General features: G+C 37.1%; 1 protein-coding gene across 1 annotated transcript; it reads right to left on the bottom strand.

The window, feature by feature from the left end:
* Nucleotides 1–87: 87 nt before the first annotated feature.
* On the bottom strand, nucleotides 88–14280 carry LOC110451100. The gene is made up of 17 exons (XM_021498960.1): nucleotides 14095–14280; nucleotides 12733–12858; nucleotides 11618–11760; nucleotides 10842–10958; nucleotides 10122–10235; nucleotides 9716–9868; nucleotides 9063–9271; nucleotides 8514–8672; nucleotides 7999–8168; nucleotides 6619–6759; nucleotides 5979–6121; nucleotides 5628–5744; nucleotides 5173–5286; nucleotides 4598–4750; nucleotides 4142–4350; nucleotides 3421–3579; nucleotides 88–2804 (listed from the first exon to the last, which is right to left on the bottom strand). Exons 1-17 carry the CDS (start codon nucleotides 14103–14105, stop codon nucleotides 2640–2642), a joined length of 2403 nt encoding a protein of 800 aa, XP_021354635.1. The 5' UTR covers nucleotides 14106–14280; the 3' UTR covers nucleotides 88–2639.
* Between the last annotated feature and the right edge of the window lie 4187 nt (nucleotides 14281–18467).

Here is an 18467-nt window from a genome sequence, read left to right on the forward strand (position 1 = left end):
TTTATCAAACTTGTTCATTGTAATACTCCAGTCAACAATGCTCATTCAAGACAATGAATGTGTTTAGTTGATATATGTATAAAACAGTCCCCGGATGGTATTCACTATTTTGAAACAAGTGTCATTTGATGCATAATATTTTTCGTAAAATAGTATCATTGTTTAAAGTGCACACAATGTAGAATCCATCACTGTTGATACGGAGCTCGAGACTACTTTCGGAGACTGTTTATTACAGTAAAAAGTTTCCTGTTATCCATCACTGTTGATACGGAGACTACTTTCGGAGACTGTTTATTACAGTAACAAGTTTCCTGTTATCCATCACTGTTGATACGGAGACTACTTTCGGAGACTGTTTATTACAGTAACAAGTTTCCTGTTATCCATCACTGTTGATACGGAGACTACTTTCGGAGACTGTTTATTACAGTAACAAGTTTCCTGTTATCCATCACTGTTGATACGGAGACTACTTTCGGAGACTGTTTATTACAGTAACAAGTTTCCTGTTATCCATCACTGTTGATACGGAGACTACTTTCGGAGACTGTTTATTACAGTAACAAGTTTCCTGTTATCCATCACTGTTGATACGGAGACTACTTTCGGAGACTGTTTATTACAGTAACAAGTTTCCTGTTATCCATCACTGTTGATACGGAGACTACTTTCGGAGACTGTTTATTACAGTAACAAGTTTCCTGTTATCCATCACTGTTGATACGGAGACTACTTTCGGAGACTGTTTATTACAGTAACAAGTTTCCTGTTATCCATCACTGTTGATACGGAGACTACTTTCGGAGACTGTTTATTACAGTAACAAGTTTCCTGTTATCCATCACTGTTGATACGGAGACTACTTTCGGAGACTGTTTATTACAGTAACAAGTTTCCTGTTATCCATCACTGTTGATACGGAGACTACTTTCGGAGACTGTTTATTACAGTAACAAGTTTCCTGTTATCCATCACTGTTGATACGGAGACTACTTTCGGAGACTGTTTATTACAGTAACAAGTTTCCTGTTATCCATCACTGTTGATACGGAGACTACTTTCGGAGACTGTTTATTACAGTAACAAGTTTCCTGTTATCCATCACTGTTGATACGGAGACTACTTTCGGAGACTGTTTATTACAGTAACAAGTTTCCTGTTATCCATCACTGTTGATACGGAGACTACTTTCGGAGACTGTTTATTACAGTAACAAGTTTCCTGTTATCCATCACTGTTGATACGGAGACTACTTTCGGAGACTGTTTATTACAGTAACAAGTTTCCTGTTATCCATCACTGTTGATACGGAGACTACTTTCGGAGACTGTTTATTACAGTAACAAGTTTCCTGTTATCCATCACTGTTGATACGGAGACTACTTTCGGAGACTGTTTATTACAGTAACAAGTTTCCTGTTATCCATCACTGTTGATACGGAGACTACTTTCGGAGACTGTTTATTACAGTAACAAGTTTCCTGTTATCCATCACTGTTGATACGGAGACTACTTTCGGAGACTGTTTATTACAGTAACAAGTTTCCTGTTATCCATCACTGTTGATACGGAGACTACTTTCGGAGACTGTTTATTACAGTAACAAGTTTCCTGTTATCCATCACTGTTGATACGGAGACTACTTTCGGAGACTGTTTATTACAGTAACAAGTTTCCTGTTATCCATCACTGTTGATACGGAGACTACTTTCGGAGACTGTTTATTACAGTAACAAGTTTCCTGTTATCCATCACTGTTGATACGGAGACTACTTTCGGAGACTGTTTATTACAGTAACAAGTTTCCTGTTATCCATCACTGTTGATACGGAGACTACTTTCGGAGACTGTTTATTACAGTAACAAGTTTCCTGTTATCCATCACTGTTGATACGGAGACTACTTTCGGAGACTGTTTATTACAGTAACAAGTTTCCTGTTATCCATCACTGTTGATACGGAGACTACTTTCGGAGACTGTTTATTACAGTAACAAGTTTCCTGTTATCCATCACTGTTGATACGGAGACTACTTTCGGAGACTGTTTATTACAGTAACAAGTTTCCTGTTATCCATCACTGTTGATACGGAGACTACTTTCGGAGACTGTTTATTACAGTAACAAGTTTCCTGTTATCCATCACTGTTGATACGGAGACTACTTTCGGAGACTGTTTATTACAGTAACAAGTTTCCTGTTATCCATCACTGTTGATACGGAGACTACTTTCGGAGACTGTTTATTACAGTAACAAGTTTCCTGTTATCCATCACTGTTGATACGGAGACTACTTTCGGAGACTGTTTATTACAGTAACAAGTTTCCTGTTATCCATCACTGTTGATACGGAGACTACTTTCGGAGACTGTTTATTACAGTAACAAGTTTCCTGTTATCCATCACTGTTGATACGGAGACTACTGTCGGAGACTGTTTGATACGGAGACTACTTTCGGAGAATGTGTATTACAGTAATAAGTTTCCTGTTATCCATCACTGTTGATACGGAGACTACTGTCGGAGACTGTTTGATACGGAGACTACTTTCGGAGACAGTTTATTACAGTAACAAGTTTCCTGTTATCCATCACTGTTGATACGGAGACTACTGTCGGAGACTGTTTGATACGGAGACTACTTTCGGAGACTGTTTATTACAGTAACAAGTTTCCTGTAGTCGTCCAGTTCATTGTACACTTGTGCCGACAATCTCAGATACAACTGGCATTGAACACAAAACATCTGTGTTTGAATGTCATACTGGGTATAAAGGTCATCAACCAACCGGGTAGCATCCTCCTGTAAGACAAATTACAATTTCATTAATTTCACATTACTAAAGGAAATGTTTCGGTTTACAAAAGATTTGTTTGCTTAAGTTTAAATAGGTACGATACACCATTTCTTAAAAAAGGAGTTCATATACAATTGCATAGCTCCAATTTATGTGTTAAGAACTACATTTTTCTGCACAAAGAAGCATCGATCGGCTATAGGAAAATACTTAATACTAGAATATTGTATACAGGGATAATCAAATTCCTTTTTCATAATTTTAGTGGATTGCAAAATATATTTTTTTCAAAGAAAGGATCGAATTTTTAGCCCATGAAGCCCATTTTCATCTCTGTATATAATTAATGCCTTGCATTGTAGCGCATCAATTGAAGTTATAATTGTATAGGTGGTGCTTGCACACATATTGTAGAGGAAATATTGAAAGAGTTCATAAAACCATGTACGATTTTTTTCTGTGCATGCTTTGAACTGTTTGTTCAATATCTACTACTTTGCTTGATGTATCAAGGCTAGAGCTATACATATGAAACAATGTTTCACGCAATCGTACTGTTTATCTGGGTAAAGTCGTTTTAATTTTATGTCAGTTGTTGATAATGATAATCTTTTGACTGACCGAGTTGCCTTCGTAGTCCTTGAGGACTGGTAGTTTGATCATCCTAACACATGGCGCCTCCAAAGATTTTGGTATAGGTAATGTATGGGTTTCCCAGCTAGAAATGATGAGGTCGACAGCTTCCTGTAATAACTTGGTGTTGTACGCCAAAACCTTTTCCTGCATTTTAATAAAAAAGTTAGTTTTCTTAATTTAGTACATTCTTTATCAATGATTACATGGAAGTAATTGATAAATTATCTATCAAAAATAATCGCGCAAAACTAGAACCTTGTGTCATATATGTACCATTCGAATTGGAAACAGAAAAATTACAATGCACGTTAAACAAATGGTATGTCTGGGTACAGTTGTGTTTAAGGAAGTATCCAAGGTTGTTTGTAGAGCATCAGGAATGATCCCCCTGCCACTTTTCCATTTGTTTTTCTCATGTTATGGAATAACCCTTCCTAGACCAATGTCCTGCATCGACCGCTGATTATCGATCAACTTAAGTCACTGCAGAAGATGGAAAGAAAATGCTGAGTTGTGACTTAAACATAAGGACTAAATGAACAAAAAATAGATAGAAACATTACCAGAGCATACGCATTTCTTCACTTGCATTTTTAATCGAGACAGAGAATTTAGTTAAAGATACACAAACTGTCTGACACAAAAATCAACATCTAAATCGACGAAGGGTATTTATGTATAATATAGTAGGGTGTATATAAATTACCATTCCGCCAATGTCTTGAAGGAACTGAAGAGCGTGCTTCAAGGTAATGTACGGTGTGTCATCCCGACATCCCTGCATGAAGAACTCATCGGTCATAGTTTGCTGGTAGAAGTGTGATGTCACTAGTGGCTTGACTAGAGGACGATGTACCTTCTTGACGTACAGGAAGCCACACCCTCTAGGCGCGAATGCCCATTTGTGGAAGTTACCTGTAACGCAATGTTTTATATACATTTGCGGATTTATACCGTTACTAGTATTAAAAATGCTTTTCCATTTAAAAATATGTATTTACAAGTACATCATTAGCCAATTAACAGAGCTCAAGACAAACTTTCGTTTCAGTGGTTATCAAATTAAAAGGACCTTTCAAAATCTGTTGCACAAGATGTCTGCGGTAACAAAAGGAACAAATTTAGCAACATTCATTTTGTTCATATTTGTATAAGTGCATACCTGAGTAAAAATCCGGGTCCAATGCCTTAATGTCCAAAGACACCTGTCCTGGCGCGTTCGCACCGTCTACCAGTGCCATAACGCCCATGTCCTGGCACAATTTGACCATCTTATGGACGGGAAACATCAGTGCGGTCCGACTTGTTATGTGATCTGTGAGATCGAATTTACCTTAGTTTCACAACGATTTTCGATAGCATACATCTTACATATAGATATTAAAGTTTTGTTTAACAGCAAGACCAGTAACAGAAGTAGTGTCACTCATAATTTTAGAGATCAATAATTACGCAGTTTTTCCGGCCGGTTTATAATAAACTCAATCATTTGAAAGAGTTTATCTTAAGGCTTCTTGTGAAAGTGGTGAAAATGTAAAGTATTCTACTGAAATGCTTTAATATGTACTTTTTATATGTTATTTTAACGGTAATGGTTCATTCATGATTGCTATAGCGATATATGTACATGTATTTGGTTGTTCTCTCTCCAGTCAATATTTTGAAAACAACTTTGTTATATAAATATATTCATTATACAAACCACACCACATTGAGGCTAGTCTTAGGAATACTCACCTATAACCACCAGTTTAATATCAGGATGATCCGTTAGGATCTTGCGATGCTTCTCAACCAATTCATCATCAGTCTCGATAGGAAATGTTACATCCAAAATGTATGTTTTCATACCTGTAAAAACACATGTGTAGTTCTACATGGATTTTTGTTGGGAATCGGCATGCCTAAGCATACGACGGCTGTATTTTAAAGCGTCAATGATATCATAGAGAACGTTTTTCACACTTATCCTATAGGACAAACTGTGCGATTAGATTCCATCGTTGTATTGCGGTGCCTATTTTAACCAATACGTCCAAAAATAAAATCCAGTGAAACATATATTAACAATGAAAATGGAAAAAGTCTCGATCATGTCACAATTATTACTTTTAGCGGTATGTATGCATAAATGAGAATGTTACCTGGCATAAAATAAGTATTATCTCATATGATCCAACGTATATATTTACCTTTCAGCTTGGTTGACACATAGTGACACGTATTCTTTAATGCTTCGAACGAGTTGTTTGTAAACAAGAAGGCATCGTCGGGTGAGAACGGATAGGTCTTCAGAACAGAATTAAACCCTGTTTTGCAAGAAATAAGCTTAGTATACGCAATTATATATACATGTGCAAACTCTAGCATGAAGCTAACACTTACGGTTTTGTATAGAATCTAAATCTTTTGTTAAAAAAGTACTTCTGATAGGTGTTTTAGGAGATTCAACAGGGAATGTTCAATTATAAATCACGTACAGTGCTTTTGTTATAATTTAGTATTATGTTGCTAATTAAACATATTTCATTTTTAACACTTGCCTGTCGTTGCATTCTGGACGAAGACCAAGTCCTCTGGATCAACGTTCACGAAAATAGCAGCACTCTCCCGGGATGCAATCCACATGTCTTTTACCTTCCGGCGCATCCAATCGTCAGGGTGATCGTCAAGCTCGTTAATGTACCTATAACAATTTATCAATCGGTAAACTAGGATCAACAGCTAATTTTAACAATATTGTTGGAAAATCAAGTGTGAAGCAATGTTAAACTGCAGAGACAAAACGCCAATATACTCCAAGGTAAGTGCATCCTGTACAACATCTGGCACCTGACGTCACGTGTTCAATAATTCGGATGCCCGATACTACCCTTTACATTTTGAAGTCGATATTAGCGTTTTGTTGTTTGAATACTGCTGAGTGACCAATTCGAACTTGTCATATCAATTATTGAAAAAGAAACAAAACTGCTACCGAACAGAAGGAATACATCATGTTATCAATTCAAAATATATCGGTCCAGGATACGTTAAATATGTGCAAGTCGTTTTACTTAAATAAAGACTAGCACTGAAATCCGTGTAAATATGTAAAACATGTAATTATGGTTAATTTGGGTACATAAGAATCGTTTAAGTGGGTTTTTTATGTTACATATCTAACCTGTCGTTATTACGAACCTTAGGTGAATTTCTCTGACTCTTTTAGGAATACTTCCCCTTGCAGCATTGTTGAGAAAAGTAGATCCCTTCCTCAGTGAAAACTCTGCCTCTCTGATAGGATGGCCGAATGTCGTTACAACAGGTGACTGGTTGGCTGTACTGTTGAATATGACGTTAGAGCATATATATTCATACACAGTATCGACAATTACCCTTAAAGGGGTATTAATTGATATAGTATTTTGTAAATAAAATGCACGTATATCCAATTGTAAATTGTTACTACTCTTAATATATGTTATACATTGTATTTTTACTTGTATTGGATTGTTTTGGGTAAAAAGAATGATTAAAGGGGTTCCATACAAAAAATTCCTTTAAAATGGTTCGATATTAACCACATATAGTATGCATATCAATCTTCTTATATTCACATCATGTCTGTCCTACACTGAATATGTCTACACAAAATCACAACCATGGACCACATCTAAACATGTCCTCAAGAATGGTATATGAATTGCATGAATCTAACCATTGAACGAACACGCAAAATTGTTTGATAATTAGCACTTGGTCCATGCTTATTTACATATTCAGTATTTGGTTATTTTAGATTTAACCAATGCTCGTGGATGTGTTTGGGAGGGGTTTACGATTATTTTTCCTTCGTAAAGCGTTAGAGTGGATATGGGTTCTTTCCTAACTATCTGTCTGTTCGTCTTTCACACCTTTGTTTAAGCTTTGTTTCTTCGTTAACATTGTAACCACTGTTACTCTTAGCAATTTCATTTCATTCTCATTTGTTTGGCATACAAATGCACCATAACACAAGATGTCTCTTCATAATATAGGTCAATTTGACCTATTGTTTCATCGTTTAACAAAGCTTTTTGACTAAGCATTAGACTGGTCCGTTGGGAAATGGAAATTGGGAGCTGACAAAACTAAAAAAAAAGAGGCAATATGCAGAAATACTACTTAAATTGTTGGATAATTTTTCGACAAGCAAAATTTACTATTTCTCAATAGTCTTTAATTGTGGCTATTCTGGTTTTTTTCTTTGAGTAAATTCTGCAGAATGTTGACAATAAACGTTCCTAACAACTCATTACCAGATGAAATAAGGGTCCATGTTCAGAATACTATTAATTTCGAATGCTTCGTGAAAACATTGCATTTTCAATCAAATAAATATGCTTCATGAAATAACGCATATTAAAATGAATAAACTGTATTTACAAACGTTGTCTACACAAGAGTGATGATGCAATTCGTTGATGGTTTCAGTACATTCTGGTACTAATTTACAGCTACGTATAAACTTAATGGCATGGACATTGCAAAATCTTTCAGCAACTGCAATGAAGGCGGCATCATAATTAATATATCCAGTACCTGTCGTAGTCCCTCATTTTCTGAATGGCTGCAACAAGAGTGTCGTAGTCAGCTTCCGTATTGTAGACATTGGCGGAAAGTCGGACGTACAAATCCCCATCAACATACATGGTGGCAGTCTGTATATTCCACCGAGTATATATGTCAGACATCAACCTTATCGAGTTACTCTGAAATAGTGTAAACTTGTTGAAAATCTTCATCAACAAGACCTAGTGGCACACTCTTCACCCATATTTAGGTACGTTACTACAAAGATACGAGGCAATGAAAAGGAGTCTGTTGGCTCTTAGATTCGAAGTTCTTTATGATAACTGATTTTCAAATAGTTTAAATTCTTGCTATACAATGACAAAACACCATTACTCTATCTGAATATCATTTTTTTTGGACATGCACCCTCTCCTCTTTCTCGGTTTTATACAAAGAATAGTTAAGTTAGCTTCACACGTATACAAATCTGTCTCATTGGGATACTGATAGTTGTAGTCGTTGTTAAAATAAGAAATATTTACTAGGGACGGTATAAAACCAGTTAATGTTGGTAGTTTAACCATCCTCATGCAAGGGGGTTCCATCTCTCGGGGGACAGGCAGTTTGGCAGTGCCCCAAGCCGCCACCATCTTGCTTGCCGCCTGGTCCAATAGGTGTGAGCAATAACGTGTTATCACCTCCTGGGAATAAAGCAAATGCAAAAACTTATATGAATTAAGGCATAAATAATAAACCAGCAGCACTGTGTATTCATTTCTTTTGATGTCCTGCCACGAGGTGGTGCAGGACATACATTATAACCCTTGTCCGTCCGTACGTCAGGCCAATTAATGTTTTATGTAAGTTACATATATGTACGGGCCAGGAACTGCAGCTACTTGAAGGGTTACTGCATTTGCATACACTAGTACTGCTCGATGAGTACAGCTTGTTGCAGGACATTTTTAACCACGATTTTCAGTTTCTTGTTTTTCCCGAGCGACTAAATTTCCATATCTATACCCATTGTTCCTCATTATCATCCGCAACGTTTTCGTCTGTATATTCATACATAGCACGAAATAATATACCATTCCACCAATGTCGCTGTAGAATCGCAAAGCTTCTGGCAGGCAGATATACGGGGTGTCGTCACGAGTACCCTGCATAAAGAACTGGAGTCCCACATTTTCGCTGTAATTCCCTGCTGTAACTAATGGACACGCCCATTCCTGGTGTTCCTTCCTAATGTACAGTAATGCACATCCACGGGGTGTGTAAAGCCATTTGTGGAAGTTCCCTGTCAATTAAACATCAGAAATAGTTTTCGAATGCATAGTGTTCATAATTGTTAACTATGTCAGAAAATAATATTCGAAACTATCGTTAGTTTAAATAGTGTTCTATTATATAACCACACCTGCTTATTGCATGCATAAAATTTCACAAGACAAGCTGAGCGTTTTACTATTACCTCCCTTTAAGTCGTTTTCAGTATACACTGGTACCTCCGCTAGATCAAAAATTGTTACGAAGTGCATATTATGCATTAGTCGACTGGCCTATAACACATCTATCCATGAAATCCTATTACTAAAAAGTGTCCGAGTAGCGAATCTAGATGACGCTGGTATATGTTACTACTGAGGAAATGTGACCATTACTGGTAAGTGTAAATAAATATCAAGACACGACACTGAAGTTTTTGAGAACAAAACAAAAGAACTGCAAGTAATTCCCGTACCTGCATAAAAATCGGGATCGATATCCTTCATATCAATTTGAACTTGTCCAGGCGCATGCGCACCGTCTATCATGGATAGAACGTTGTAGTCGCGACACACCTTGATTATCTTCTTAATAGGCATGACAAGTGCTGAAATGCTTGTTATGTGATCTGTGAAAGATAATTCAAAATTCACTCAAAATATCTTGCTCCGTTGATTCAATGAAATTTCAAATTCCTCGGAGCTATGAAATCAATCTATTTTAAATATATCTAGAATCTTTATCGATTAAATATGTTTGTGTCTCTGTATTATATGTTGTAAGAGATAGATTTTGCAACCTATCATTGTTAATGTTACATAAATTGCAATTCTCTCTTTAATATCTTGGTTCCACAATGCAAAGACCAGAAAGTAACTCACCAAGCACAGCAATCCTGACTTTAGGATGTTGGCTGAGGAAATCTCGGTATTGTTGTACGATTTCGTCTTCTGATTGGATAGGGAAGTTAATGTCGAGCACGTGTAACTTTCCTCCTACATAGGAATATTATTTGGGGTCAGTGACGTCCTGGGTCCGTATTCATGAAACAGTTCTCATGATCAAGCATGGATTCTGTGCTCAAACTAACTTTCTTGTAACTCATTTAAACCATGTCAAACGATCAAAAAGTAACATGTAAACATTGAAAACAGTCTTTGGCTTTCTTCTATACCCTTGATAAACTAAGGTTGTTTTTATTAATTTATAACAGGAACAGGAAATAGGGCTTAAGCACAAAATCCATACTGGAGCGTGAGAACGGTTTCATGAATACAGACTATTGTGCATAATAACACAGACAACGTTTATGTATGATAATGATCTTCACCAAATGATTTTACGTTATGGAGTACAATCGTCCTTAAACATACTTTGGGTCATGTGTTATACAGCTTAAGTAAGATTGACCAAAAACATTGCCATCACACATTTACGTTAGAGCGGAAGAAAAAGTCATGCAAATTATTAAAGATAGTTGAGGCCATTGTATAATACAGCTCAAATTAGATAGAATTTATCTGTTTCTGTGTAACAATAAAGATTGTCCCCGAAATACGCTTGTTCTTGTATGTCAATATACAATGTACAAAAACTTATACCAGAACCATCCGTGGAGATATGGTGAGCTGTCTTCCATATAGCTGCATACGTGTTGTTAGTGACCAGGATTTCTTCCGTTTCCGTCAGTTGGAGAGCTTTTAATACCGTATTGATACCTGATAGAAAAAAGCAAATACTCATATAGCACTGTTTTTAAAAACTTGTATAAAAAAGGTCTAGAAACAATAGGTTCTATTTTTGTCACATATTTCAGATGCATGATTACTCCGATATTGGTAATGATTTAATCGATATCATGAAAATGTCTTATACTAGAATAAAACAAGATTTAAACGTATTTCACAGGTTCAGTAAACATGAAAATAACTGTAATTGAAAAATGTAAAAGTGGTAACTGTTTTAGTATAACACAAGTTGTCTCCTATACAAGTGCAAGTTTAAAATTGACTTTATATAAAAATGTATAATGTATTTCTCTCTCAATAGACTACCAGTTCATTCCGTTAGAGTAGTTAATTTAATATAAATACTCTATAAATAGACCGCGTTTGAGCCTCTCTTAACACCAATGTAGCAGTTAAGATAACTAGTTGCTTCATATTGCTAGGTATGGTCTACCTATATTGGTTCTGGTAGCAAATCTGTAACGTTCAAGATAAGGCATTACTTCCAAGTCTATATACACTGCATGCACTTCATATCAAACGCTTCATTTGGTATGTATTTTGTAAGTCCAGAAGTGTGGTGTTTTATCATGCCAATAAACCGTGATAGTCATTATTAGCATCATATAGTGATATTGTTGTTGAGTTACCAGTAGTCGCATTTTGGACTATAACAACGTCATCGACCTCCGAATTGACAACTGATGCAGCTGCGTCCCGAGCTGCCATCCACAGACCCTTGATCTTTCTCTGGAACCAATCATCTGGGTGTGCGTCTGTCTGGTACAGATATCTAAAACAAGATTAAGCATGCAACATATACCAAATGCGTGCTGTAGTGCATTCTTTGACGTACTTCGTTCTTTAATATCTTATTTGTCATGAATACAACATCATGTAGTCTTATAAGTGCCATTCGACCACGTGCAATAAATATTCCTTCTCTTCGACTTCACCAACTGTTTAATCTCAAGTTATCCACTGGGATTAAATCGTTAAGCAAGGTAAACTGCCAAGCGAATCCTTTGCCCTGGGATAATATTATGTTCTCGCGTCAATTAATCATCAATCGTATGCCACATATCACTCGTAAGGTATAATTTTACCAAACTATAATCTAGTAATTTTTCACCAATGATTTCAGCAATTCTTTAAGTCGTCGTTTATGTACATAGTACATAGTACCTATCTAAGCATAGGTTTCTATCCGCTGTTTAACACGACATTGGCAAACACTGTGAATACATTTGAAAACAGATGCTATTGACTTCCTGCGTTATTTTATTGCCTCATAACATGATCAAAGCATTGCAACTTCTACACATTATCCATCAATTGCTTTCTAGCTCATCGAATTGCACAGAAACGTGTTTCTTTGAGGAACCCTGTCCCACTGCACTGTGTTTTTGTTCATGTACACAGTAACAAATGTACCATAGCTGGGCCAGGACACCTCCGTTGACTAGGCAGCACCTTCACCTAGAGCGATAGTATAACAACCTGAAGTCCAACAGGGTTCGCATCCCGCTATAGTCCCGTTGATTTGTTTTCAATCGGAACTCTGTTGTTGATTATTGTTTGGTTTAATTCATTTCTATTATTTTTCATAAAAGCTCAGCAATGTATGGTTTTCTTTTCAGAAATCGTTAAATAGGTTCCCAGTGCAAAGTTGTTCTTCTTGGCAATGGTACAGAAATCCTGAAGAGACTTAGAATCGAACTACTTTGAATCTGCTAGAAACGCGTCATTGGTGATAAGCCTTTACCTTGACTGGAGTTCTTTGATACGTCGCGGCACCATACCGTAGGACCCATGGTTAATAAAGGTAGCACCTTTCCTCATACAGAATTCCTTCTCCCTAATGTCTCGTCCAAACTCTGGCCTGTCCATGCTGTATATCATTAAAGATGTTGTCAGGTAAATATATATATCTAGTACTGTTATTGTTTCACACTTTTATCAGACCAGGCTAGATAACAGTAGCGATCATGATAGTCAGACATTGTCAAAGCTTGTACCTAGATTTATTTGAATAGGTCAAGTATGGAACATGATATACTAAGATTGTGGCAAACTCTTATTATATGCAATATAACATGTAATTTTATTTGCATTTATACTTCAATATCAACAGCTGTACCATAAGATGTTTGATAATATTAAGAGTATCAGGTGCTGTACAAACACAATTAAACTACTGTGCTGTCATATTTTTCTTCTGCAAATTCAGGGGTGTAAAAAGGTTTTTCAAGACACTAGCCCGGGGCTAGTAGACACTAATAATCCATTAGCCCGAAATAAAATTCTGCTAGCCCGATAAATACAAAATGGATTACGTTGACAACATGATCACACAATCTATATCACATTCACAGATGGACATCTTTTCCCTAAATAAAATAACGTATTTTTATTTAATAACTGCATGTCTTAAAAGTTGTTGAGACTTGCACTAAAAAAAATAGTTTTACAAATTATTTTTGTTTTACTCTGCCTGAAAATCAGTCCGGGTTCAGGTTTTAGTATTAGAAATTAAAGCATCAATTTTGGAGACATGAACTTTATTTCTGAACCACACATAAAAGAGAATGATTTGCAACAAAGAAGGGCATTTTGGTGGTTAGTATAGACTTTCATTGCTATGTAAGCTGTGAATAGTGCCTACTATTGCACATAGGGATTAGCACACATGTATGTGAAAGGCATCAGAATGTCTTGCATCATATCAATACGGCGTGAAATACTTCATGTGTTATGATAGATATTGTAGTAAAAATTACAAGAAAATTACAGGTTTAAAATCTTAATTGCTACCCGTCATGATACTAGAAAGGAACAGAAGCATTTTTATTATTCATGACATCCTAAAAACGTCACTATGGTATCCCCGGTATTTAAATTTCACTATCCCGAGCTATCCCGAGCCCTAGCGCCGGGATAGTGGAACCCTGTAAGAATGCATAGATGTATACCAGTTATTGATAAATTATTTTTTTCCACATGTTTAACAATTCATATGAAGGCCTTGTTACCCTTGCGTGATAGATACGTGCAGGGTAAAGCTGTACGATAAGTACTGTTCACGTGGACTCGTTCGGATTGTATTTACCGACACGAGTATACTCACCCAGTAGCCATGACCTGCGTTGTGCTGTGATTTACTTCAAATGAAGGAAGTGGTCAACAATGTCACTGATACAGATTATACATCGGTAAACAAATGTATCTGTATTCACAGGCTTAACTTCACATCCTCTACACACACATATATAATTACACGCATGTACACAGTGTGTGCGACACGACTGTACTATTCATACATGTATTTATACCTTGTATTGTTTACTGTTCTAAATTTAGAAGAGATAACGAACATTTTGTTAAGTCACATTTCGGATCTTTATTCACCTTTAAATGAACGTGCTTTTTTTAAATTACGATACAATTACTTTAAATAATTCAGTGTTAAATGATAATCTTTTCTCCACCAAACTCGATACATTTCTGTTTAAAAGGCTTAAATTTTGCTAGTAGTGCATATCTCTCTCTCACTTTAGTTTTCTACACAAAGTGCATGAATATTTTCTGAAAATATCATTGAGAAACGTGATTAAGTTTACCTGAATGTATTGGTGATGACCTAAAAACACACGTTCTTGTACATAGTCTATTCATTTAATATAGCTACATCAAAGCCCAACGAAGACTACATAGCAAAAAGTGGTCCTCATACGTCGTCATCAATTATCTATCCTCCATTAATGATGATGAGTATGGACAGTCGTAGGGGAGTGCAGCACAGCGTGATTTATCATTTACAGAGATCTTAAACAAATCATTTGTGTTTTGCTTTAGAATAAAAGAGATGAAAAACTAGTTGGGTCCGTTGTTTTGTTGTTATTTGTTTTATCATGTTGTACGTGGTGCTTTAAAATTGTTTAGAATTCTTCAGGTAATGTGCTTTAAATGATATTATTGAGAGGAGTAATATTGTTGATGTTTTTGTGCCATTTTAGGTCAATTTTAAAGACTTAAAGCGTGTCTCCATGTGTATATGTATGCAGGAGACAGGGTATGTTGGTGTGCTTGTCTCCTTGTGACAGCGCGGATCTGATGCCGACTTTATAGTACTTTCTCACTGAAATGCCACGCCGAAGGCACCCAGCACAGCATTCCGTCCGGTCACATATTATACTGACAAAGGGTGAACCAGTTGTTGCTATATCCCTAAATGCTGAACGTTAAGCAGGGAATTTTAGGTTCTTTAGGAATTTAAGTCCTATGTTGGTCAGAAAGAGTAAATATGTGTCTTTAGATTTGAAGATGTGTCTGAAGCATACGTTATTACCTGTCGTGTTCTGTAGTCTGCATGACTGATGATGTGTGTCGTTAATGCAACTTCATGGTGTATTATTTTGATGGAGAAGATGAGTTTTGGTCTTGTCCTATTGTTGACCATTGACTATTGAATATAACATGTCTGTGACTGTGTATAACATGCATGGCTGTGGCTGTGTTGCGTGTGTCTGTTATTGATTGACGTAACGTGCTGCTTATATATGTGCTGTTTTTATATGATTTTTGTTTGTGTAGTGTAGATCTACGACTGAAGAGTAGTTTTCTAGTTTTACATGTAGTTTTTTTCAAATGGCATTGAATATGCATGTTCTATGATGCGGGATGAATATACTTGTATGTAAAGTTTTAAGACGCCTAGTGATTTATTGGTGTTTAATATAGTAGTGTTGATGTTTTCGTAGCATTTTAGTTTTTTTAGGAATTTAAGTCCTATGTATTTACTTGGGTTAGATGATTCTAATTTGTGGTCGTGGAGTGTAAAGTGACGTTTGATTTGCAGGCGTTTTAACGAAGTTGTTAGTAGATTGTATTTGTCTGGATGGGTGAAATTGCTATCTGCATCTAAGTCGTGTTGTATTGTCCTTTGTCTTTATAATTTATTGATTTGCAGAATACATGATTGTATACTGTCAGCTGAAAATAGCTAGAGTATGTCATTTATTATGCATTCTGGAAAATTGTATATGGGGAAGATGACTGGGCCCAAACAAATATACTTAGAGACACCCCAGATGGTACAGATAATTAACCTGTTTGAGTGTTCGCCCTTAAGTAAAACTGCTTTGTCGTGTTGTTTGTGAGTTGTAAGTAATGTCATAGTGTTTCAATTTGTGCTGTATGGGACTTAGTCAATAGCACTGGCATAATCTATTACGATGATGATGTCTGTTAGTTATTGTTTTGTAAGAGGTCTTGTATTAGTTGTGTTTCGCGGTATCATGATGATTGGCATCCTCGATATTCAGGGGTTACGCCCACTTCATCCTCGATATACAGGGGTTACGCTCACTTTCGCTCTCTACACCCAATCCTCGATATCCAGGGGTTACGCTCACTACATCCTCGATATCCAGGGGTTACACTCCCTTCATCCTCGGTATCCATGGGTTACGCCCACTTTCGCTCTCTACACCCCTGGAATCATCCTCGATATCCAGGGGTTACGCCCACTTTCGCTCTCTACACACCTGGAATCATCCTCAGTGTCCAGGGGTTACGCTCACTTTCGCTCTCTACACCCCTAGAATCATCCTCGATATCCAGGGGTTACGCCCACTTTCGCTCTCTTCACCCCTAGAATATGTCATAGCAAAATCGAAGGAGACGAGAAGACTAATTTGGTCCTTTGATGTACATCAAAAGAATCTCGCGGTCGCCTAACGGTAAAATTTGACAGGCTTTAAAGTCGGGCATCGCTCCTTTTTTGTAATCTTCAAAGGACAAGTATCAGCCTAGTGATTGGTCAGGTGTTTTTTTACCTGTGACCAATCAAACAGCTGTCTCTGTGCCTTCAATTTTGCTATGACATATTCCGGGGGTGTAGAGAGCGAAAGTGAGCGTAACCGCTGGAGTATCGCGGATGGATGATCTGATTGCACTATTTATTATGCATTCGAGGAGTCACATGTCGTGTTGTGTGTAAGCGATATGGATCTGCACATATACACTGTAGTTTTTTGTGATGTACGTGTCTCCTTTTTCGTATGCATAGGGTTCACGTTTGGATGTTTCGAGTCTTTTAGTAGTGGTCCCTGTGAAGTGACTTTGTGAATATTTTTGTGGATCATGCAATGATGTCTCCGACTTCTATGATATTCTGCCATGTACAGTGTACTAGACCTAGTCCGGTCGCTTTGAAATTATGATGTTTGTTTCTCTGAAATGGGTGGGTACATTTGTCTGATACCAGTATTGTTTTATTTTGTCTGTTGAGAACGCTTCCTGGAATCGGTGGTAATGACTCGGCATATGACTTTAAAGATACATTTTTGATGTAGGATTTGTGTAGACTGTGTATTGTGTATCTGGTTTATATTCGTATGATGGCGAGTTGCTGTTACCATGTTTCTGTCCTTGTCACATGTGTAGCGAAACTGGACTGGGTCGACCACCTGCGATCAGGTAAGTCAATTGGTTAGAGCGTCCGTCAAAGATTTGGAGGTCCCAATCCCGAGCTGGCCGTTGCATTTTTCATTGATGCTTTATTTGGGGCCGAAATTAAATATGGGGAGGCCCGTTTCTATTTAAGTCGCTCTGAAAGGCATGACATTTGGTTACAATTTATGTGTTGTTCACCATTTGGAAGAGAAATTCCATGCCTCTCATAAAAAATAACAAAAGGGCAAACATATTGGAAGAATTTCACAATTTTTGTCTGAAGATTGGATGGTCGAACGTGTCCCGCCTTGGGGCAAGTTCGGACAGGCAGTCTGGTGTACCCACGTTGAAAACAGCATAATTATGACATCATAAAGCATGCAACATCAGATTTCACGTTCGCAAAACCAGAAAGAGGTGATGTCATGATTTTAATTTTACCCTCCCAAAAGTAACTTTCTCTCCATGTTTTAGTAATTTAAAGACTGAGTTTCCCTTGGGTTTTTTTTCTCTCATGAAAGCACCACCAAATCAACTGTACTGTAAAGATCATCAAAGTGAGATATTTGTTCAAGACTAAAAATATCACTGAATGGTGGCCGGACTTACCCCGGGGCCAAACTTTACTTATGAAAATTATAGAAGTAGAAACTACTGTTCGTGTCTTCAGTTGGGTTGAAGACTTTAATGGAGGGAGGAATGTAGCGGAACTGAACTGTGACAGTTACCGGCGACTAGGAAGCTCAGTCGCTACCAGAGCGTCCAGTCTCCAGGTTCTGAGGTCTATGGTTCGAATTCGGGCCGGGCTGGTCGTTGGCATTGTACGGTAGGTATTAAATGATGCCTTGTCTGATCGAACTTCTGACTAAAGACTTATTCGCTATATTGTTGAGCCATTTATCATAATGCATGAACCGTTTCAAACGAATAAATGAAAGCGGAGCAGTGCGGTATAGACACATATTCTGCTTGTTTCTGATATTTGGCACGGAATTTTGACTACTAAACCAAAGCCGTTGATTCTAAATATGGGATTCAATGTCA

This window comes from Mizuhopecten yessoensis, unplaced genomic scaffold (assembly GCF_002113885.1).
Source record: "Mizuhopecten yessoensis strain PY_sf001 unplaced genomic scaffold, ASM211388v2 scaffold5789, whole genome shotgun sequence".
Lineage (NCBI taxonomy): Eukaryota > Metazoa > Mollusca > Bivalvia > Pectinida > Pectinidae > Mizuhopecten > Mizuhopecten yessoensis.

Excerpts from the sequence above, each read along its gene's own strand:
- LOC110451100 (XM_021498960.1), bottom strand. Across the intron at positions 5,745-5,978 it reads CGTCCAGAATGCAACGACAG|GGTTTAATTCTGTTCTGAAG; the intron begins GCAAGTGTTAAA and ends CTTGCAAAACAG. Across the intron at positions 4,351-4,597 it reads GGACCCGGATTTTTACTCAG|GTAACTTCCACAAATGGGCA; the intron begins GTATGCACTTAT and ends ATTGCGTTACAG.